General features: G+C 41.3%; 1 protein-coding gene across 6 annotated transcripts in view; it reads left to right on the forward strand.

Annotated features, from left to right (window-relative positions):
• Positions 1-18,399, forward strand: part of LOC311626455 (nuclear body protein SP140-like protein) — a 70,553-nt gene that overhangs the window by 21,153 nt on the left and 31,001 nt on the right. Inside the window, exons 1-6 of one of the 6 annotated variants that reach the window (XM_084891872.1) lie at positions 2,108-2,319; positions 7,636-7,795; positions 9,158-9,326; positions 9,985-10,068; positions 15,594-15,743; positions 16,077-17,271. In XM_084891872.1, the coding sequence (XP_084747998.1) occupies positions 7,637-7,795; positions 9,158-9,326; positions 9,985-10,068; positions 15,594-15,743; positions 16,077-16,222 (708 nt within the window). In that variant the 5' untranslated portion in view covers positions 2,108-2,319; position 7,636 and the 3' untranslated portion in view covers positions 16,223-17,271. Of the gene's footprint in view, positions 1-2,107; positions 2,320-3,963; positions 4,070-6,796; positions 7,292-7,635; positions 7,796-9,157; positions 9,327-9,984; positions 10,069-14,749; positions 15,165-15,593; positions 15,744-16,076; positions 18,318-18,399 lie in introns of those variants that run through there. The other 5 variants (XM_084891874.1, XM_084891873.1, XM_084891871.1 and 2 more) reach the window with 5 other exon arrangements.

Genomic DNA, 18,399 nt, shown 5'->3' on the forward strand with positions numbered 1-18,399 from the left:
ATGTGGCTCTAGAAGTAGTTCAAATCCTCCCCCCTCCATCTTTATCTTTCCCAATTCCTAAGACTAACAAAATAAATAAATAAATAAATAAATAAATAAATAAAATAAAATAAAATAAAAGGAGACAAGGTTTTTTTTTTTTTTTTTTTTTTTTTTTTTTTTTTTAAAAAGCACACACTGCTTCTCTGGCTCCAAATCCCCCTTGTCAAGAGTACATACAAACCCTAATTGTCTTCTCCACAAATCCTAATATATAAAAACCAAGGGTCCATAACCTCCAAAATGACCAAAGGCTCAAATGACCAGAAGTCAGTCCTGCAATCAGTGCTGTGGACACAGCAACCCAGCACTGACTGCTAAGGGGGCTGCAGATCAGGCCTGGAGAGAGAAGCAGGGTCTGACCCATAGTCTCTGTGGAAACTATTGATCAGCCTTTGCCTCTCTTTCTGCTGACCAGCCCCACCTCTCTGATCAGGCCCAGAGATAGGCCTGGAGATCCTGACTGGCATAGAAACTGACCAATCAGAACCAAATCTGGGTGGAGTGCAAGGAGCCAATGGCTGCCTAGGAGGTGGAGCTTTTGATGCTGACTGGCATAGTAACTGACCAGTTAGAACCTAATCTGATTGAACTTCGGATGCAGAACCTAATGTGGGGCTGAGGAGGGGTTTTAAGGGAAACAGCTGTTTGGTGTAAGGTGTAAGAAAGCGGTTCAACTTTTTAATGACCAGTTTGGCAGTGTAGTGCTTTTGGCTGGCTATCAGTCCAGATATAGGGATTATGTATTTTTGTCTGCCAAGAGCATCTCCCCTGAAACAACTCCCCCCTCCCATTTAAGCAATCCTATCCTGTATAATCTATTTATAGGGTAATATGCCAGTTAGGCCAGGTTGACCGGCAATCTTCTGGATGTCTGACTTCCTTCTGGACAAAGCCATGGTGGTGGGGGCCGAGGCAGAGGTGTGATCAGGGTAACAGGGGAGGGCCCTTGGGAGCAAGATCAGGCCTGCAGGGGAGGGCAGTTGGGGATGTGATCAAGCCAGCAGGGGAGAGCAGTTAGGGGCAGTCATGCAGGCAGGCAGAGAGGTTAGGGGCAATCAAGCAGGCAGGCAGAGGCAGTTAGGGGTGATTAGGCAGGCAGGCAGGTGAGCGGTTAGGAGCCAGCAGTCCCAGATTTCGAGAGAGAGTAAACTTCTTTGTTCAGGGGATTATATATCCCAAACTTCTGAGTATTTGCAGTGGCCATGCCCATTCTGGCTAACCATCTCTATTCCCCAGGTGTGACTGGCATGCAAATACCTTCCCTATGTCATCTCAACTTTACTGAGTATGCGTCTATCATCCCTTTGTTGGATCCCTCCCCCAGAGTTTTGCAGGGAATATGGCCATAATGTCTGGATCTTCCCTTTTCTCCTTTCCTATTATTAATAACTAGGGGCCCAGTGCATGAATTCATGCACCTTGAAAGGAACTGTGGGCCTCAAGGCTGCGGTGGGCACAGGGTTGAGTCTTGGGCCATCCTCTGCGCCCCTGCTCAGCCCCTCTTGCCGTTGTTCAAGCCGCCTTGCAGGAAGCACTCACTGAGCAGAGAATCTGGAAGGGCAAGCCAGTGGAAGCCAGAAGGCTCTGCACTCTGGGGAGGCTGTCCAGGTGTACCTCACGGGCTCTGCAATCTCCGGGCACACCAGCCTGTGGGGGCAGATGCCTTGTCCTTGAGGAGTCCTAGGCCCGATGAAGGCCTCAGGTACCTAGGAAATGGGACAGCTCAGAAGAGGTCTAGAAAGAGTCAAACACACAGGGCGTCCCTCACAATTTGAACTACAGCTTCTCAGTTTAGGTCATAAACCCATGTATGGGCATATGAACAGCCAAACAGAACAACCATATCGTGCACCAGTTGTCGATGCTATTTCACCCTTAATTGTAAGGAAATATGGTACTTCCAATCTTAATTTTGAACTATTTGGTTAGAGGTTTGAGAAGAGAGTTCTATTTCTCCCCATGAAGGGACAACAGGATGAATTCAGATGGGGAGGGGAAAGGGTTAAGATATTTCTACAGGGGACTTGCAATATCAACATTCTGCCACCAGAGGGCAGTGTAGACCACTGTAGAACCTGGAGAGGGGCCTGGGTACAGAGAGAAGCAAACGTTAAAATGCAAATTTGAAATGAAGTTTCACTTGCTAAAATTAGGATAAAAAAACCCCCCGGTAATAGAGACTGTACTTCTGATGAAACTGATTCTCACCGAAGGTTGTTGGATCCAGTGCCTGGAGGACCCCCTTCCATTAGTTTCCTGACTGGGGTGGTCTGTGAGGTAGGGGCTGCGGGGAGGGACGTGCGGGAGGCTCTGGAAGGGCCTCGGGGCAGCGGCTGTTTACTATCTGGGTCCAAAGCATGTTCAAACTTTCACAATAGCATGGCTTTAGTACAGAGAGCGTTCTGCTTGAGGTCACCCGACAAGGTGGAGGGTGCTCTGGGAAAGTGGCTGGGCTCTCAGCCCGCGGCCGGTGCCAGCGGCTGACTTCCCGAAAGAGCCCTTGTGCAAGCCAGAGGGGGCCGCCCGGTTTTTTGTCCCGTGTTTACTGTGGCAAACCCCCTCTGCCCGACCTCTGTGTTACCCAACCGCTGCCTGCGCTGCAGTGGCCCAGGGGGGCCGGGAAGGGGCTGGGACAGATCAGGTTTCCCTCCTTTGGGGAAGATGAGTGAGGAGCTAGGGACAGGACGTCCTGCTCGGTTTGAATCTCGTCACTTTGGTTTTCTGTTAAACTATTCGGTTTAAGAGCCAAACCAGGGTGTGGCTGAGTTTAGGGCGGGGAGGAGCCCGGCCCGGGAAGCCAGGCTTCCAGCAGACATGTTAGGTCTGCTTGCCTAACATGGGTCTTTGCTCGTGGTCAGAGCCTGCAGAGTAAGAAGTCCAGATGAGGCTCCCAAAAGTTCCTGATATTCTTCAGCACACGAGTTATCTACAAGACCACATTCACCACTAAGCTGGACACTCCACGCCCCACCTCTTTACTATGTGTACTTATCTTTTGGATATATATTTAGAAGGGAAATTGCTAGGTCATACGGTATGGTAGTTCTGTTTACTTTTTCGAGGAGCTACCAAGCTGTTTTCCACAGTGGCTGTGTCACTTTACATATCCACCAACAGTGTATGAGGATTCCAATTTCTCCACATCATCGCCGATACTTGTTAGTTTTCTTTTTAAAAATATGTTTTTATTAATTGATTGGGAGAGAGAGAGAGAGAGAAGGAGAGGGAGAGAGAGAAACATCAGTTCGCTGTTTTCTGCATACCCCCTGCTGGGGATCCAGCCCGGAAACCCCAGCGTGTGCCCTGACATCCTGCTGCGTGGGAACAGCACTCAACAAACTGAGCCACACCAGCGAGGGCAATACTTGTTGAAAGATGAGACAGAGGGCCGAAAACCAGGACCACAGGCTTTATTAGAGGAGAAGGACCCCTGCCGGGCTGTTTCGCAGGGGAGAGTAGCAGCACATGCAGAGGGGAACACGCCTTTTGAGGGGAGGAATGGAAAGGGATGGGGCTTAGGGTACTTGGCACACGCTGATTGGTGGTTTCATATAAGGCACATGAATAGGCACGTAGGTACTTAGGAACGGAGGGCTTAGGGTATTTGGCATGTACTGATTGGTGGTTCAATGCACAGTCCATATAAGGTGCCTGGTTAGGTGCTCAGGTGCAGTTTACATCATAATCCGTCCATCAGTTAGGGGAAGGGAGGATCTATCACTTGTTCCTTTTTGTGTGTGGGTTTGTTTAAAAAAACTAAAAAAAAAAAAAAAAATTATTATAGCCATGCTATAGGAATGAAGTGATATCTCATTGTGGTTTTGATTTCCATTTCCATTATGAGTAATGATGTTGAGCATCTTTTCATGTGCTTACTGGCTATTTGCATACCTTCTTTGGAAAAACGTTTCCTCAGATCCTTTGCCCATTTTTGAATAGAGTTCTTTGTTGTTTTGGGAGTTCTTTGTGGACTCTAAATATTAACCCCTTATCAGATATGCGAATTGCAAGTATTTTCTCTCATTGTGTAAGTTGTCTTTTCACTTTCTTGAAAGTGTCTTTTGCTGTACAATATTTTTAATTTTGATGAAGTTCAAGTTACCTAATTTTTCTTTTGCTGTCTGTGCTTTTGGTGTCACATCCATGAAATCATTGCCAACTCTAGTGCCATGAAGATTTTCTCCATGTTTTCTTCTAAAGGCTTTATATAGCTTTGCATCTTCATGTTAGGTCTATGATGAATTTTGAGTTAATTTTTGTATATGGGGTAAGGTATGGGCCCAAATTTATTCTTTTGCATGTGGGTATTCAGTTTTTTTTTTTTTTTTTTTTTTTTTTTTTGCATCATGTGTTGAAAAGATTATCCTTTTCTCATGGAATGGTCTTGGCACCCTTGTTGAAAAGCAATTGACTATATACATGAAGGTTTATTGCTGGTCTTTCTATTCTATTTCATTGATCCATATTTCTGTCCCTTTGCCAGTACGATACTGTTTTAAATACTGTAACTTTATACCACATTTAAAGTTGGGAAATGTGGGTCTTCCAACTTTCTTCTTTTTAAAGATTGTTTTGGCTAAATTCCATAAGAATTTGAGGGACCAGCTTTTCCATTATTTGTGAAAAAGGCTCTTGGAATTTTATAGGGATTGTGATGATTTTGTAGAGTGCTTTCAGTAGCAGTGACTTCTTAACAATGTATGTCTTTGAATCCATGAACATGGGATGTCTTTCTATTCACTTAGGCCTTCTTTAATTTCTTTCAAGGATGTTTTGTAGTTTTCAGTATGCAAATCTTTCATGTCTTGGGTAGATTTACTCCTAAGTATTTACTTCTTTTAGATGCTATTGTAGATGGATTTGCTTTCTTTATATTATTATTTTTTAATTGTTGAAGAATATCTCTGTGCTGGGGATCAGCTGAAGGAGAAAGCTTACGTTCTTTTCCTATCTTTTTTGAGCCTGTCTGTGGGCATGTGCAATGGTTTTCTTTTCTTTTTATTGCCCTTGACAGGAATCGAACCTGGGACCCTTCAGTCCGAAGGCTGATGCTCTATCCACTGAGCCAAACTGGTTAGGTCATGCAATGGTTTTCTAAATTGCCTTGTATGTGTGATTGATTTTAAATGTCTAATCTTACATGTCTGGCTTCCAAAAAGGGAGAAAGGGAAAAAATAAAAAATATAATAATAAAATAAAGAAATACAGGTGTAGCCCTGTTTTGTTGCGGAGTGAACGCGAGTGAACAACCACTGAAGCTCAGACCAAATTAAAAATTAGGGAGCCTTTATTAACTGGGCTGGGCGACTGGGCAACTGCTCTGCCGTTCTTCACGCAGGAAGTCCAGAGAGCATCAGCGACCTTTGTGTAGAATCACTTTTAAGCACATTAACCACATCCTGTTTTTGCAGAACAAGCAACCCAGTAAAACAGTTTTCCCAAGCAAGGTCAGAGTCATGCCATTGAAGACCATGTTATTCACATGGTCATCTTGTTTTTCAGAAAGCTGACAGTGTTCTATGAAAGAAGGCCCACGTGTTGGGAAGGGGCCATGAGTCCGTATCTCAAGGCCTGGTTTAGTGTCAGCACTGACAACTCTATCTTGGGCATAGTCCACAGTCTCTCAAAAATTCCCACTCTCCAACACTTTAAATCCCCAGAAAACCACCTCAGCCAGTGAATTGCAATAATGGCTGCCTGTCTCTGTGCCTGAAACTCATAGGAGGAAAGCAGTGAGCAGTAATCAGAAAACAGAGCCCTGATGTTTGGGGGACTGGTTCCTTATTGTCCACTTGGCTCTAGCAAGCCATATCTGCCTGCCACTAGAATGGAGGTGGGAGTTGGGGGGGAGAGGGAAGGAGTAGGTAACCAGTACAGCACTAAAGGCTGAAATTAGCCAGAATCAATCACACTTTACCAGTCATGCTTTCTCCTGGAAGTTAAAAGCGTTTCAACAGAGTTCCAAAATTGTGACTTCAGACACTTTCTGCAAGTAGAGTTGTTGCCTAAATGGAGAGACAAATTCCTGGTGTTTTCCACTTGGCCATTTTCCGTGATGTCCCCTCCCATTATTAAGCCTTGATATCTAACACTTCTTGATTTCCAATTGTCCTTTGAGCTTTGTGCTCTGGCACACACAATGGTGAATCAGTGTTGGACCTGTCTAGGGAGATTTCATTTATAACGGGCACCTTCCTGAGCAAAGACTATAGCTACATATCTCAGTTGGTTTTTGGGGGGACTCAAGGGAGCCCCACAATAACACTTTAAATGTGCTTGATTTTAGAGCCATTTAAGAGAGAGATAAGAAGTCAGGTAGTTGGAGATCATAACATCTCTCTTATTTTTTAAAATTTTTATTATTATTTATTTATATTTATTTATTTATTTATTTATTTATTTATTTTAATATATTTTATTGATTTTTTTTGCCCCCCTCCCTCCCTCCCACACATACCCTCCCTCCCCAGAGTTTTATGTCCATTGGTTGTACTTATATGCATGTATACAAGTCCTTCGGTTGATCTATTATCTCCCCCAGATCTTCCTCCCCTCCCCGCTGTAATTTGACAGTCTGCTTGTTGCTTTACTGTCTCTATATTTATCTTTTGGTTTATCAGTTTATAATGTTCTTTATTATCCATAAATGAGTGAGGTCAAAAGAAACATCTCTCTTATTATTAATCAAAATGACAATGGAGGAAACCTGCCAGCTCTTACAAGGACTGTACCTGAAGCATCAGTCTAGAGGCCTAGTCTGTACCCCGAGGCTGGCTCCTCTTAGCTTGTGTTCCTTCTTTAGAAACATCTAAGAACTTACCTTTCATGGGGAGAAGGGTGCAGGAAGAAACTAGGAGTGTCACACTGATTGATGTCACCCCCCACTCCCCTTGTCCCGGACAGAAAACATCAGGAGCTGGGAATGAATGTTCCCACCTGAAGTTCGCAGGCACCTGCTCTTTGCTTCCAGTTCTCATTCACAGGAGAAAAACCTGTGGGCAGTTCCGCTGCCACTGACTTCTGTCTTTGAATTCAGGCCCAGGAAGTCTTTTCCTCTGAATGATAAACTGCTGTCTCAGCTCACACTCACCCCTCAATACAGAATCCTGAACTGACTCCATTTTTTGGTGAAGCTTACAGAGACGGTCACCTCAGTGGTGCTATCCTCAGCTTTGAATCTTCCTCTGCGTCAGAGTGTTTGAGGCCTTGAATAATCTATTCTGTTTCTGTGGGGTCAGAAGTGTCACGTGTCAGTCTTGTTATTACATACGTTCTTTATGTTGATCTAGCAGAATTTTTCAGAGTTAGTTCTGCCTTTGTCTTCTATATGTGGGTCTGATGGGATCGAAGCATCTTTTTCTTTCCCACTCTTCATGACCAACACCTATCTCTTGTTATTTCTTCTAAAGCCTTTCTTCTTCACAATCTGAATTCTGAAGATTAAAAAAAAAATTGAAGTATAATTGACATATAACATTATGTTGGTTTCAGGTCTACAACATAATACTTTGACATTTGTATACACTGGGAAATGATGACCACATAAGTCTTGAATCTTAATATCTAATTTTCTCATTCTATTTGTTCCCTTAGGATGTTTTCAACAGTTCAGCACAAAGAGACAATTTCCCATGAAATTCTCTTGACTCACTTCAGGAAAAATAAGGTGGAGATAGCGAATGCAATAACAAAGCCGTTTCCTTTCCTTGAGAGCCTCAGAGACCACTCCCTCATCACTGAAGAGCTCTATAAGGTAAGAGAAGTGAATTATATCTCTTCTTGGTCATTTATGTTTGGCATCCTGGATTAAAAATCTAGCCCTTCATAGTTTTCATGGGATGTGGGAAGCTACCCATTGTCTTCACTATCAGAGAAGTGTGGACAGGGATCCCAGAAGGCTGGTGACCCTTAACGTTCTGGCAAAGGTCAGAGCTACGCCCCCACTTTTTAGTCGAGAAAATGGTGGCTGAAGCAACTTCCCCATCAGATAGTTATGTGAATCCTTATTGATAAGATAGTCTGCCTGTTATTGGAATTGCCTGCATGAGGGTTATGGGTGTATCCCAAACCTGAATAAAAGGGGTGGCAGGGCCAGAGCAAAGCGGAGTCCTTCCTTGGGCTTCTGCCTGGCCCCCAATTTCCAAATTATTATTTCTTGTCTTGTCTCTTTCATTTACCCGTAGCCTCCTCCAGAGTCTGAACCTGAACCCTGAACCACACGTGATGTGGGGCACTGGCAATGGGAAGACTCTATTAAATTAATCATCCTGTAAGGTTGAGAGTGACAGGGCAAGAAGATATCACTAACGACATTTCTATTTTAATTGAAGCCCTTCTCTCCTTTTTTTAAAAATGTATCTTTATTGTTGAGAGTATTACAGATGTCCCCTTTCTTTCACATTGACCCCCTTCCACCGTCCCAGGCCTTCATCACACTATTATCTGTGCCCATGAAGTCCTTCTTGTCTGTGGGCATGCTGGGGTATGTGTGTGGGGTGGAGGGTAATGGTGAAATGGTTGGATTGAAACTGATATGCTTTGCAGATGCATAGCAATTTATACAAGATAGCAAAATGAAAGGAAATTAAAATAATTGAAAGAATTGGGACAATATTCCATTATCACATCTACTTATTTCAAATGAAATGCACAGGGAATTTGTGCCATTATAAATCAAATTTCAGTCTTGTTGTTGTCTCCTCCGAAGTGTTTAAACTTTATTAGGTGGTTTGGGAGTCTTAGAATTCAAGCAAAATTGATTAGTGGATCCTGTTGGAAAAAGAGAATGAATTTAACTCTTCACCGTGTGATTGTGCTTTGTGCATTTCCCTGCACCTTTAAAGTCTTATCAGAACTTTTCATACCTGCAGTTGCTGTGCAAAGATCCATTCTTGAAACAAACAGCATAGCAGGATGAAAGTACAAAAGTCAAGAAGAAGGCTCCATTTGTGATTTTAAGCAATTGACCAAATATATTAGAAGTTCTAAAATATGACATGAAAATTATAATCTATACTGAAAAAGTAGACTAATTTGTATGCAATTACTTCCTTGATGGTTGTTTAACTTTAAAACAATCACTTTATATATTTTTTTCCATTGTGCTCTTTAAAAGGATTCTCAAGAAGCCTGTGAAGACTTGGTTCCTGTAGGAAGAGTGGTGTATCATATTCTCTGCCACCTCGAGAAGATGTTTGATCGGTCACTTCTGCAAGCTCTATTCAGCAGGGTTCATCTGAAGGAGTATCCTGACTTAATTCAGGTTCATAGAAGCTTCAAAAATGGTGATCAATTTTATTCCCTCCCTTTTGGGGTTGAAGTCGACTTTTCATTCATTCATTAACTTAGTCACTCATTTAACAAGTATTTATGAAATGCTTACCATGTCCCAGGCCCTAGGCTAGGCAGATGAATGGAAGTAATTGTGGACAAAACTGCCGTGTAAAATAACCTGCCAAGTGACTACTGTGCTAGGGCTTAATTTGGGTATAATAATGTCATTTTTTGATTCTTCAGGAATAACTAGCTCTCTTACTGAGAAAATTCCTCTGTTCTTTTCTAAGGTTTGTATAGTTCACAGAGACATTTCACTTATAGCATTTATATGGAGAATGTTTTTACTCCTCTCTGATCATCTTGTTGGGTGATTAATTACTTTAGTAACTTTTCCAGTTTCACTACCATCCTTAAAACCCAAGACTCATCACCGTAGAATTTCAGTGTTATTTCCCGGCCCCCCCCGCCACCCCCCCTGCCCTCTTCATTGCCCCAGGGAAAGGGATAAGCAACACCAAGTCAGGAACCACTGAGATTCACGGACCCAAGGGCCAGAAGTCCCCCCCTTCAAAGGCATGGATTTATGGGTGACCTAGATACGTAATTATGAGGTGATGTTCCTAATTACCTACCTGCAACCTCTATTTTTTTTCCCCCTCTGCTCAGTGATTGAAGACAAACATTTTTCCTGGGAATGTGATAGAGAAGAGACATACGAAATGCGCAGCACTCAGCCAAGTTGTGAACGAGGTAATTATGAGAAGACACAAACTTCGCTTTCTTATGACTAAGAAGAAAAATAGATAAAGGAACCAAAAGGAGATGGTGGTGCTGGGATACCAGGGGAACATGGGGTGGGTAGACATGTGTTACTTTGAGTTGATTCCAAAATGACCTGATTCTGTGTGGAATCCACGGGTATTAGCAAGAGGTGGCAGAGAGAGACTCTCTGCCCAGTAACCTGGAGAGTGGACTAAGATCTCAAGTGTAAATTATGAGTTTCCATAGGAGACCGTCAGTGTGAAGCTGTGAAGGGCTGAGAACTATGGGCCCATAGTCAACATCAACCTTGAGGATGGAAAAAGGGGCAGATTTAAATGTGGGGGATGTTATTTAAGAACAGAAATATGCAAGAAGAAAGGCTGTCGTATAGAAAAAAGAGGAAGTGGTAACTGTGGGGAAAGGGATGTGGGCACAGAGAGAGAGAGAGAGAGAGAGAGAGAGAGAGAGAGAGAGAGAGAGAGGAAGAAAGAGGAGAAATGAAAGACAGTAAGAAGGGATAAAAATAACATTATTGAGAGCTCATTTGATTGAACATCTATCTGGTAGTTGTGGATTCAGTGCTCACAGCTGCATTTAAAGGTACGTGCCTATTATGCACATAAGAAAACTGAAATCCTCAAGAGACCATGTATGTAATTGGCCTGGGTTCAAATAAGCAAGGATGAATCTGTTCTTTATTCCTTTTTAAATGGAGGTAAAAGTCACACAACATAAAATCAACCATTGAAAAGTGTGCAACATTGTGCAAGCATAACCTCTATCTAGTTCCAAAATAATTTGATCCCCTCAAAAGGAAATGCCATATCCTTTAAGCTGTCACTTCCCATCACCCTCTTTCCACTGCCAGAAGACATTGATAAAAATAAAAAGCGCATCTTTTGTTTCTGTGGGTTAAGTGGGGAAAATCACAGGGACAGAGAGAACAGGAAGGGAGCCTGGCATATAGGTGGGGAGGTCCAGAGGAAAAGACCTGGGAAGGAAAATAGAGATATCAAGGACTGAGCTGGAGAGCATCGCCAGAAAGAAGAACACAAAAGCGGGGGACAGGAGAAGCCAGGGAGACAGAGGCCATTGGCAATCAGGATGCAGAGATACCTTCCTAGATAGAAGCAGCAATGCCTGGAGGTTGGACCCTGGTAGAAAATTGAAAAAGGGAGAGAAAGAGATAAAAAGGAGGGTTGGTTGGAAATTTTGGAGCGGCAGTATTTTTTTTTCTGTTTTCTTTTTAAATTTTATTTTATCGTTTAAAGTATTACACATAGTAGTACATATATCTCCTTACCCCCCCCCCCCCATTGACCTTCCCCCAGCCTCCCCTACCCCTGTTGCATGCCCTCATCCCTCCCCCGCCCAGTGTCTTGTGTCCATTGGTTGTGCTTAAGTGCATGCATACAAGTCCTTTGGTTGCTCTCTTTCCCCCCTCCCCAATACTCCACAGCCTTCCCACTGTAATTTGACAGTCTGTTCAATGCTTTGCTGTCTCTGTATCTATCTTTTTATTCATCAGGTTATAATGTCCTCTATTTTCCATAAATGAGTGAGATCATGTGGTATTTTTCTTTCATTGCCTGGCTTATTTCACTTAGCACAATGCTCTCCATTTCCATCCATGCTGCAGTAAATAGTAAGAATTCCTTCTTTTTTTAATTTTTTAATTTTTATGGCCGTGTAGTATTCTATTGTTAGATGTACCATAGTTTTCTAATCCACTCAACTGCAGATGGGCATTTAGGCTGTTTCCAAATTTTAGCTATGGTGAATTGTGCTGCTATGAACATAGGGGTGTATATATCCTTTCTGATTGGTGTTTCTACTTTCTTGGGATATATTCCTAGAAGTGAAATTACTGGGTCAAATGGGAGTTCCATTTTTAGTTTTTTGAGGAAACTCCATACTGTTCTTCTCCACAGTGGCTGCACCAGTCTGCATCCCCACCAACAGTGCCCAAGGGTCCCTTTTTCTCCGCATTCTCGCCAGCACTTGTCATTTGTTGATTTGTTGATGATAGCCATTCTGACAGGTGTGAGATGGTACCGCATTGTCGTTTTGATTTGCATCTCATGGATTATTAGTGACTTTGAGCATGTTTTCATATGTCTCTTGGCCTTCATCCTGTCTTCTTTCAAAAAGTATCTATTTAGGGCTGTTGCCCATTTTTTTTTTTATTGGATCATTTATCTTCCTTTTATTTAGTTGTATGAGTTCCCTGTAAATGTTGGAGATTAAACCTTTATCAGTGATAACATTGAAAAATATGTTCTCCCATATAGTGGGCTTTCTTGTTGTTTTGTTGATAGTTTCTTTTGCTGTGCAAAAGCTTTTTATTTTGATGTAGTCCCATTTACTTTCTCTTTAGTTTCCATTGCCCTAGATGCGGTATTGGTGAAGAAATCGCTTCAGCACATGTCTGAGATTTTGCTGCCTGTGGCTTCCTCTAATATTTTTATGGTTTCCAATCTTACATTTAAGTCCTTTATCCATTTTGACTTTATTGTTGTGTATGGTGTCAGTTGGTGGTCTAGTTTAATTTTTTTGCATGTATCTGTCCAATTTTCCATTTATTGAAGACACTGCATTGTATGCTCTTGCCTCCTTTGTCAAATATTAATTGAGCATAGTGGTTTAGGTTGATTTCTGGGTTCTCAATTCTATTCCGTTGGTCTATATGTCTGTTCTTGTACCATTACCAGGACATTTGAGAACAGTGGCTTTGTAATACAGCTTGAAATCTGGTATTGAATCCCACCTACTTTGTTTTTCTTTCTCAGGATTGCTGCAGCTATTCGAGGTTTTTTTTTTTTTAATTCCAGATGAATTTTTGGAGAGTTCTTTTTAGGTCTGAGAAATATGCCGTTGGTATTTTAGTGGAGAGTGCATTTAATCTATAGATTGCTTTGGGTAGTATGGACATGTTAATTCTACTAATCCATGAACATGGTATGTTCTTCCATCTGTTTATGTCTTCCTCTATCTCTTTTTTCAGTGTCCTATAGTTTTCTGTGTATAGGTCTTTTACCTCCTTAGTTAGGATTATTCCTAGGTATCTTTTTTTAAAAAAATATATTTTTATTGATTTTTTACAGGGAGGAGAGAGGGATAGAGAGCTAGAAACTTCGATGAGAGAGAAACATCGACCAGCTGCCTCCCGCACACCCCCCACCGGGGATGTGCCCGCAACCAATGTACATGCCCTTGACAGGAATTAAACCTGGGACCTTTCAGTCTGCAGACCGACGCTCTACCACTGAGCCAAACTGGTTTCGGCTATTCCTAGGTATCTTAATTTTTTTGGTGTGATGGTAAATGGGATTGCTTTTTTAGTCTCTCTTTCTGTAAGTTCACTGTTTGTATATAGAAATGCCATAGATTTCTTGTCACTAATTTTGTATCCTGTTATATTGCTGAATTCATTGATTAAGTTTAATAATTTTTTGATGGAGTCTTTAGAGATTTTTATGTACAATATCATTTCATCTGTGAATAAGGACAGTTTTACTTCTTCTTTTCCAATTTGGATGCCTTTTATTTCTTCTTGTCTAATCGCAATGGCTAATGCTTCCAGTACTATGTTGAACAGGAGTGGTGAGAGTGGGCATCCCTGTCTTGTTCCTGTTCTTAGGGGAAATGGTTTTAGTTTTTGCCCTTTGAATATGATGTTGGCTTTGGGTTTGTCATACATGGCTTTTATTATATTGAGGTATGATCCTTCTATTCCAACCTTGCTGAGAGTTTTTATCAAGAAAGGGTGTTGGATTTTGTCCAATGTCTTTTCTGCATCAATTGATATGACTGTTTTTTCTCTCTCATTTTGTTTATGTGATGTATCATGTTTATTGATTTGTGGATATTGTACCATCCTTGCATCCCTGGGATAAATCCTACTTGTTCATGATGTATGATCTTTCTGATGTACTGCTGGATCTGATTTGCCAGAATTTTGTTGAGGATTTTGGCATCTATGTTTATGAGGAATATTGGCCTGTAATTCTCTTTCAGTGTAGCTGTCTTTATCTGGTTTTGATATTAGGGTGATGTTGGCTTCATGGAATGCGCTTGGAAGTGTTCCTTCCTCTTGAATTTTTTGGAATAGTCTGAGGAGGATAGGTTTTAGTTCTTCTTTGAATGTTTGGTAAATCTCCACTGTGAAGACATCTGGCCCTGGGCTTTTGTTTGCTGGAAGCTTTTTGATTGCTTTAATTTCTTTCATAGTTATTGGCTTATTGAGCTTTTTAGATTCTTCCTGATTGAGTTTTGGAAGGTCTTATTTTTCTAGGAATATGTCCATGTCCTCCAGGTTGTTCAGTTTGTTGGAATAGAGTTGTTCATAGTATTTTTTTTTTGTATTTTTGTGGGGTCAGTTGTTATTTCTCCTCTTTCATTTCTGATTTTGTTTATTTGGGTCCTCTCTCTTTGCTTCTTGGTGAGCCTGGCTAGAGGTTCATCAATTTTGTTTATCCTTTCAAAGAGCCAGTTCTTGGTTTTGTTGATCTTTTGTATTTTTTTTTGTCTCTATGTAATTTTCTCCGCTCTGATCTTTATTATTTCCTTCCTTCTGCTTATATTGAGCTTTTCTTTTTGCTCTCTTTAGAACTATTTGAGTTATAGGGTTAAGTAATTTATTTCCATTGTTTCTTGTTTTTTTTTGCAGGAGTCTTGTTGAGCTATGAACTTCCCTCTCAAGACTGCTTTCGCTGTGTCCCATAGATTTTGGCTTGTTGTGTTTTCATTGTCCTTTGTTGCCATGATGTTTTTTTTATTTCTTCTTTGATCTTTCTGGTAACCCAGTCATTATTTAGTAGCATGCTGTTTAGTCTCCAGGTGTTTGATTTTTTTGGATTGTTTTTATTGTAGTTGATTTCCAGTTTTATGCCATTGTGATCTGAGAAGATGTTTGATATGATTTGTATCTTCTTGAATTTGAAGAGACTTTGCCTGTGACCCAATATATGGTCTATCTTTGAAAATGACCCATGTGCACTTGAGAAGAATGTATATTAAAAAAAATGCTCAATTAACATTTTTCAGGAAAGTCCTCATATTTCTGTGCTCTAAAGGGAATCATGTGTTTTAGCAAACATTACATTATTGATATATTTATAGGAAAACTTTACAAAATAGTTCTCAAAATTTTATATATATATATATATATATATATATATATATATATATATATATGTAATAAGCTATCTTTGTAGAAAAAACCTAACTTCTGAATAAACACAAATCCAGCCAAGATTATTATCAGTTAGTGAGTGAGAATAGCAGGTAAAGGGAAAAGAGAAAAGCCAAAAGGTAGATTCAAGGTAAAAAGAAAAGCACTTGAGGAATGGAGAGAGAAAGACACAAATACAGAGGTAGGCAGTAGGCGAGAGGTGAGATTCTTCATGAGAGTGAGCCTCTCAAGGGGCACGGGAAGAGAGGGAAGAAAGGGAGCCATGAGGCTCTTTGAGGGGAATAGATGAAGATTTTTCATGACTCATTATTTGTTTTAGGGGCAGAGCTAGCCACACATGAAAATCCAGTGCAATCTTGTGCTGTGGGTCTGATGGATATGCAGAAGACAGTTTCATCTTGTTCCCCCCAGATAAACAAAAGAGGCCAGCAAGCAAGGCCAGCATGTGACCAAGTACCTGAAATAATTGGTAAGGCTGGCTAAGAGAGTTTGTCATGTGATGGTACTTTGTATGTCACAGCAGATGTGACAGGAGGTGGGCAAGGGAGCACGGGGGTGGAGTGGAGTGAGGTGGTGGTGGTGCAAGAGAGGGAGACTGGGGCTCAGTGCAGGGAGCTTCTACCAGTGAGAGTGCCTGAAGCACCAGTAGCCTGCAGGCCACAGGATTCCCTGGGAAGACAGACTGTCTGGTGCAGGGACATTCCTATCTAGAAGTTCTGCAAGCTGCTGGGTCTCTCCTGGAGTCCCCTTATTATGGTGTTTTTGCTGCCACATGGAGACTCCTCATGGTTCCTTTGTGCAGTGATCAGCAGTGAATCCAGTGGGCAGGAAGTGCCTCCAGAAGCCCAGAGATCAGCACCGAGATGTGGGCCTGGTGAGGAGTGTGAGGATGGCCAGCCTGGGCCTGCAGAGCATCTGGCATCTGAATTCAGAGCTCCTGTTTCTTGATGTGTTTTACTTTAAAAAAATAATAAATTAATTAATGTTTTTTTAAATTTATTTCAGAGAAAAAAAGAGAGGGAGAGAGTGTCATCAGTGAGAGAGAAACATCAATTGGCTGCCTCCAGCACACCCCCTACTGGGGATTGAGCCCATATCCCAGGTATGTGCTCTGACTGGGAATCAAGCCAGTGACCTCCTGGTGCATGGGCTGACCCTCAACCACCCGAGCCACACCAGCTGGGCTTGATACATTTTACTTTGAGTGCATGCCACAGACCATGGCTCACTTAACCATGGGAACCCATTCTTGAGAAATGTGAGATACAAGGCTCTGTTTATTGCACATGTGTTGTACATTGACATCAGACTAGAAACAAGATAGCATGCCTATAATAAAAAAAATATGTATTTGGCCATTGTCTCTGGTTCCTGGCACACAGTTCTCCAAAACCCAAAGTTCACTCCTACAAGTGTTCTCTTGTTTTTAGTACCAAATAAGTCAGGACTTGCTAGCTTGTGTGGTGACAATAAACAATCTCAGTTCCACTGGCTTACACAAATAAGTTTACTTCTTGCTTACTCAAAGCCCACAGTGCACCTGGGAGCCCCTCTGAGGTGGTAGTAAATACATGTACTAGGCTGTTGCAGTTCTCTGGGCTCTGTCCTCTCAAAACTAGGCTTCCATAATCAAAGTGCATGGAGAATTCTCACTGCTCTCCTATGAATTAGTTTGCAAATGACACATGCCACCTCTGATCATAGCCCATTGGTAAGTGTATTAATCACTCAGCCAGTCTTAATACAAGGGAATGGAAAAATTTGGAGGATATATGCAATATTTGGTCTGTGATGGAATTTATCCATTTTTCTAGATAACTGTAGTCCCAGAAAGAAAATGTATTCTCTGGCAGATCTCTGAACATTTAACCTACTTAGATGACCATCCTTTTATACTCATAACATCAGTAAAGGGAGACAGAGCTCCAGACACCTTTATTTTTGAATCATCCCTAAATCCATCAATTGTAATAAGAAATGTTTTTATTTATTTATTTATTTATTTATTTATTTATTTATTTATTAAATTGACAATGAGGTAGAAATTGAATTTTACACCTAACCTCTTCTGTTAGGTCATTATGGCATTTCAGGCCTCTAGAATGAGCTGAGGATTTTTTTTTCAATAATCCTTTAAGGATATGGGTATTTTCCTTTTCCCAGAGCACCATTAACTTGGAAAATAGACATTGGTCTCTTTGGGAAGGGCTAGGAAACATATCAACCTTGGTTTTTATGGCCTCCATTTGTTTCCATTTCCATCAACTAGCTGAATAGACAATGAGAATTGCTGCCTTTTGCTTGAGTTAACGTTTTAAATACAGAATCCCTAGTATGTGTAGCCACGATGTCACATTCATGTGTTTCAGACATGATTTTGAACACTTGACATTCATAAATTCATTTAATCTTCAAAATTTTCTATTCCAATAACAAAATCTTATTATTGAATGGTGAATGGTGTATTGGAGACTCAAATTTGGAGCTATCTGGAGACAATAATTTCTGATGCTGAGGTACTTTTCTGAATGGTATAGTGTATACTCTGAACCAGCTACCAATATGTGGTATTCTTTTTCCTATAACTGTAATATTTTGGGTCTGAGAACCTGTCAAGCAAAGCTAAAAGATTTGACTGGTAAAGAAAAGATGCATTCTTTTACTATTCAGACAGTTTGATACTTACATAGACAACAAAAGGAAGAAAAGCAAAGGTACCAGCTTCCCATGTCCTCTGAATCATAGGATTGTACCCAAACAAAGGGATTGTGGATCCTTATGGTGTGACATGAGTGATGGTTCATGTTGCAGCCAGCAGTTGTATAGCCTACAGCTGTGCCCTAAATAAAGAATCAGAAGGCCTCAGACCTCATCAGAATGAAAAGAGAGAGTCATGATAACGTCTGGAAGATAAGGCAATGAATGGAAAATGGCTTTGTAGCAGCTCCTCACAAGTCTCCCATGCTCTCATGTTTTGGAAAAATCACTGGGCATTCTTCCAAGGCCTAAATCAGATCAGCTGCATTTAAGTCTTGCCTATGTGGGTCGTGTGGAGACATGCAAGGTCATCAGGATGTCATGGCAGAGCCATTCCCCAACAGAACCAAGAACTGTCAGAGGTTTTA

Source organism: Pipistrellus hanaki (assembly GCF_964339955.1).
Source record: "Pipistrellus hanaki genome assembly, chromosome: 8".
In the NCBI taxonomy this organism is placed as follows: Eukaryota; Metazoa; Chordata; class Mammalia; order Chiroptera; family Vespertilionidae; genus Pipistrellus; species Pipistrellus hanaki.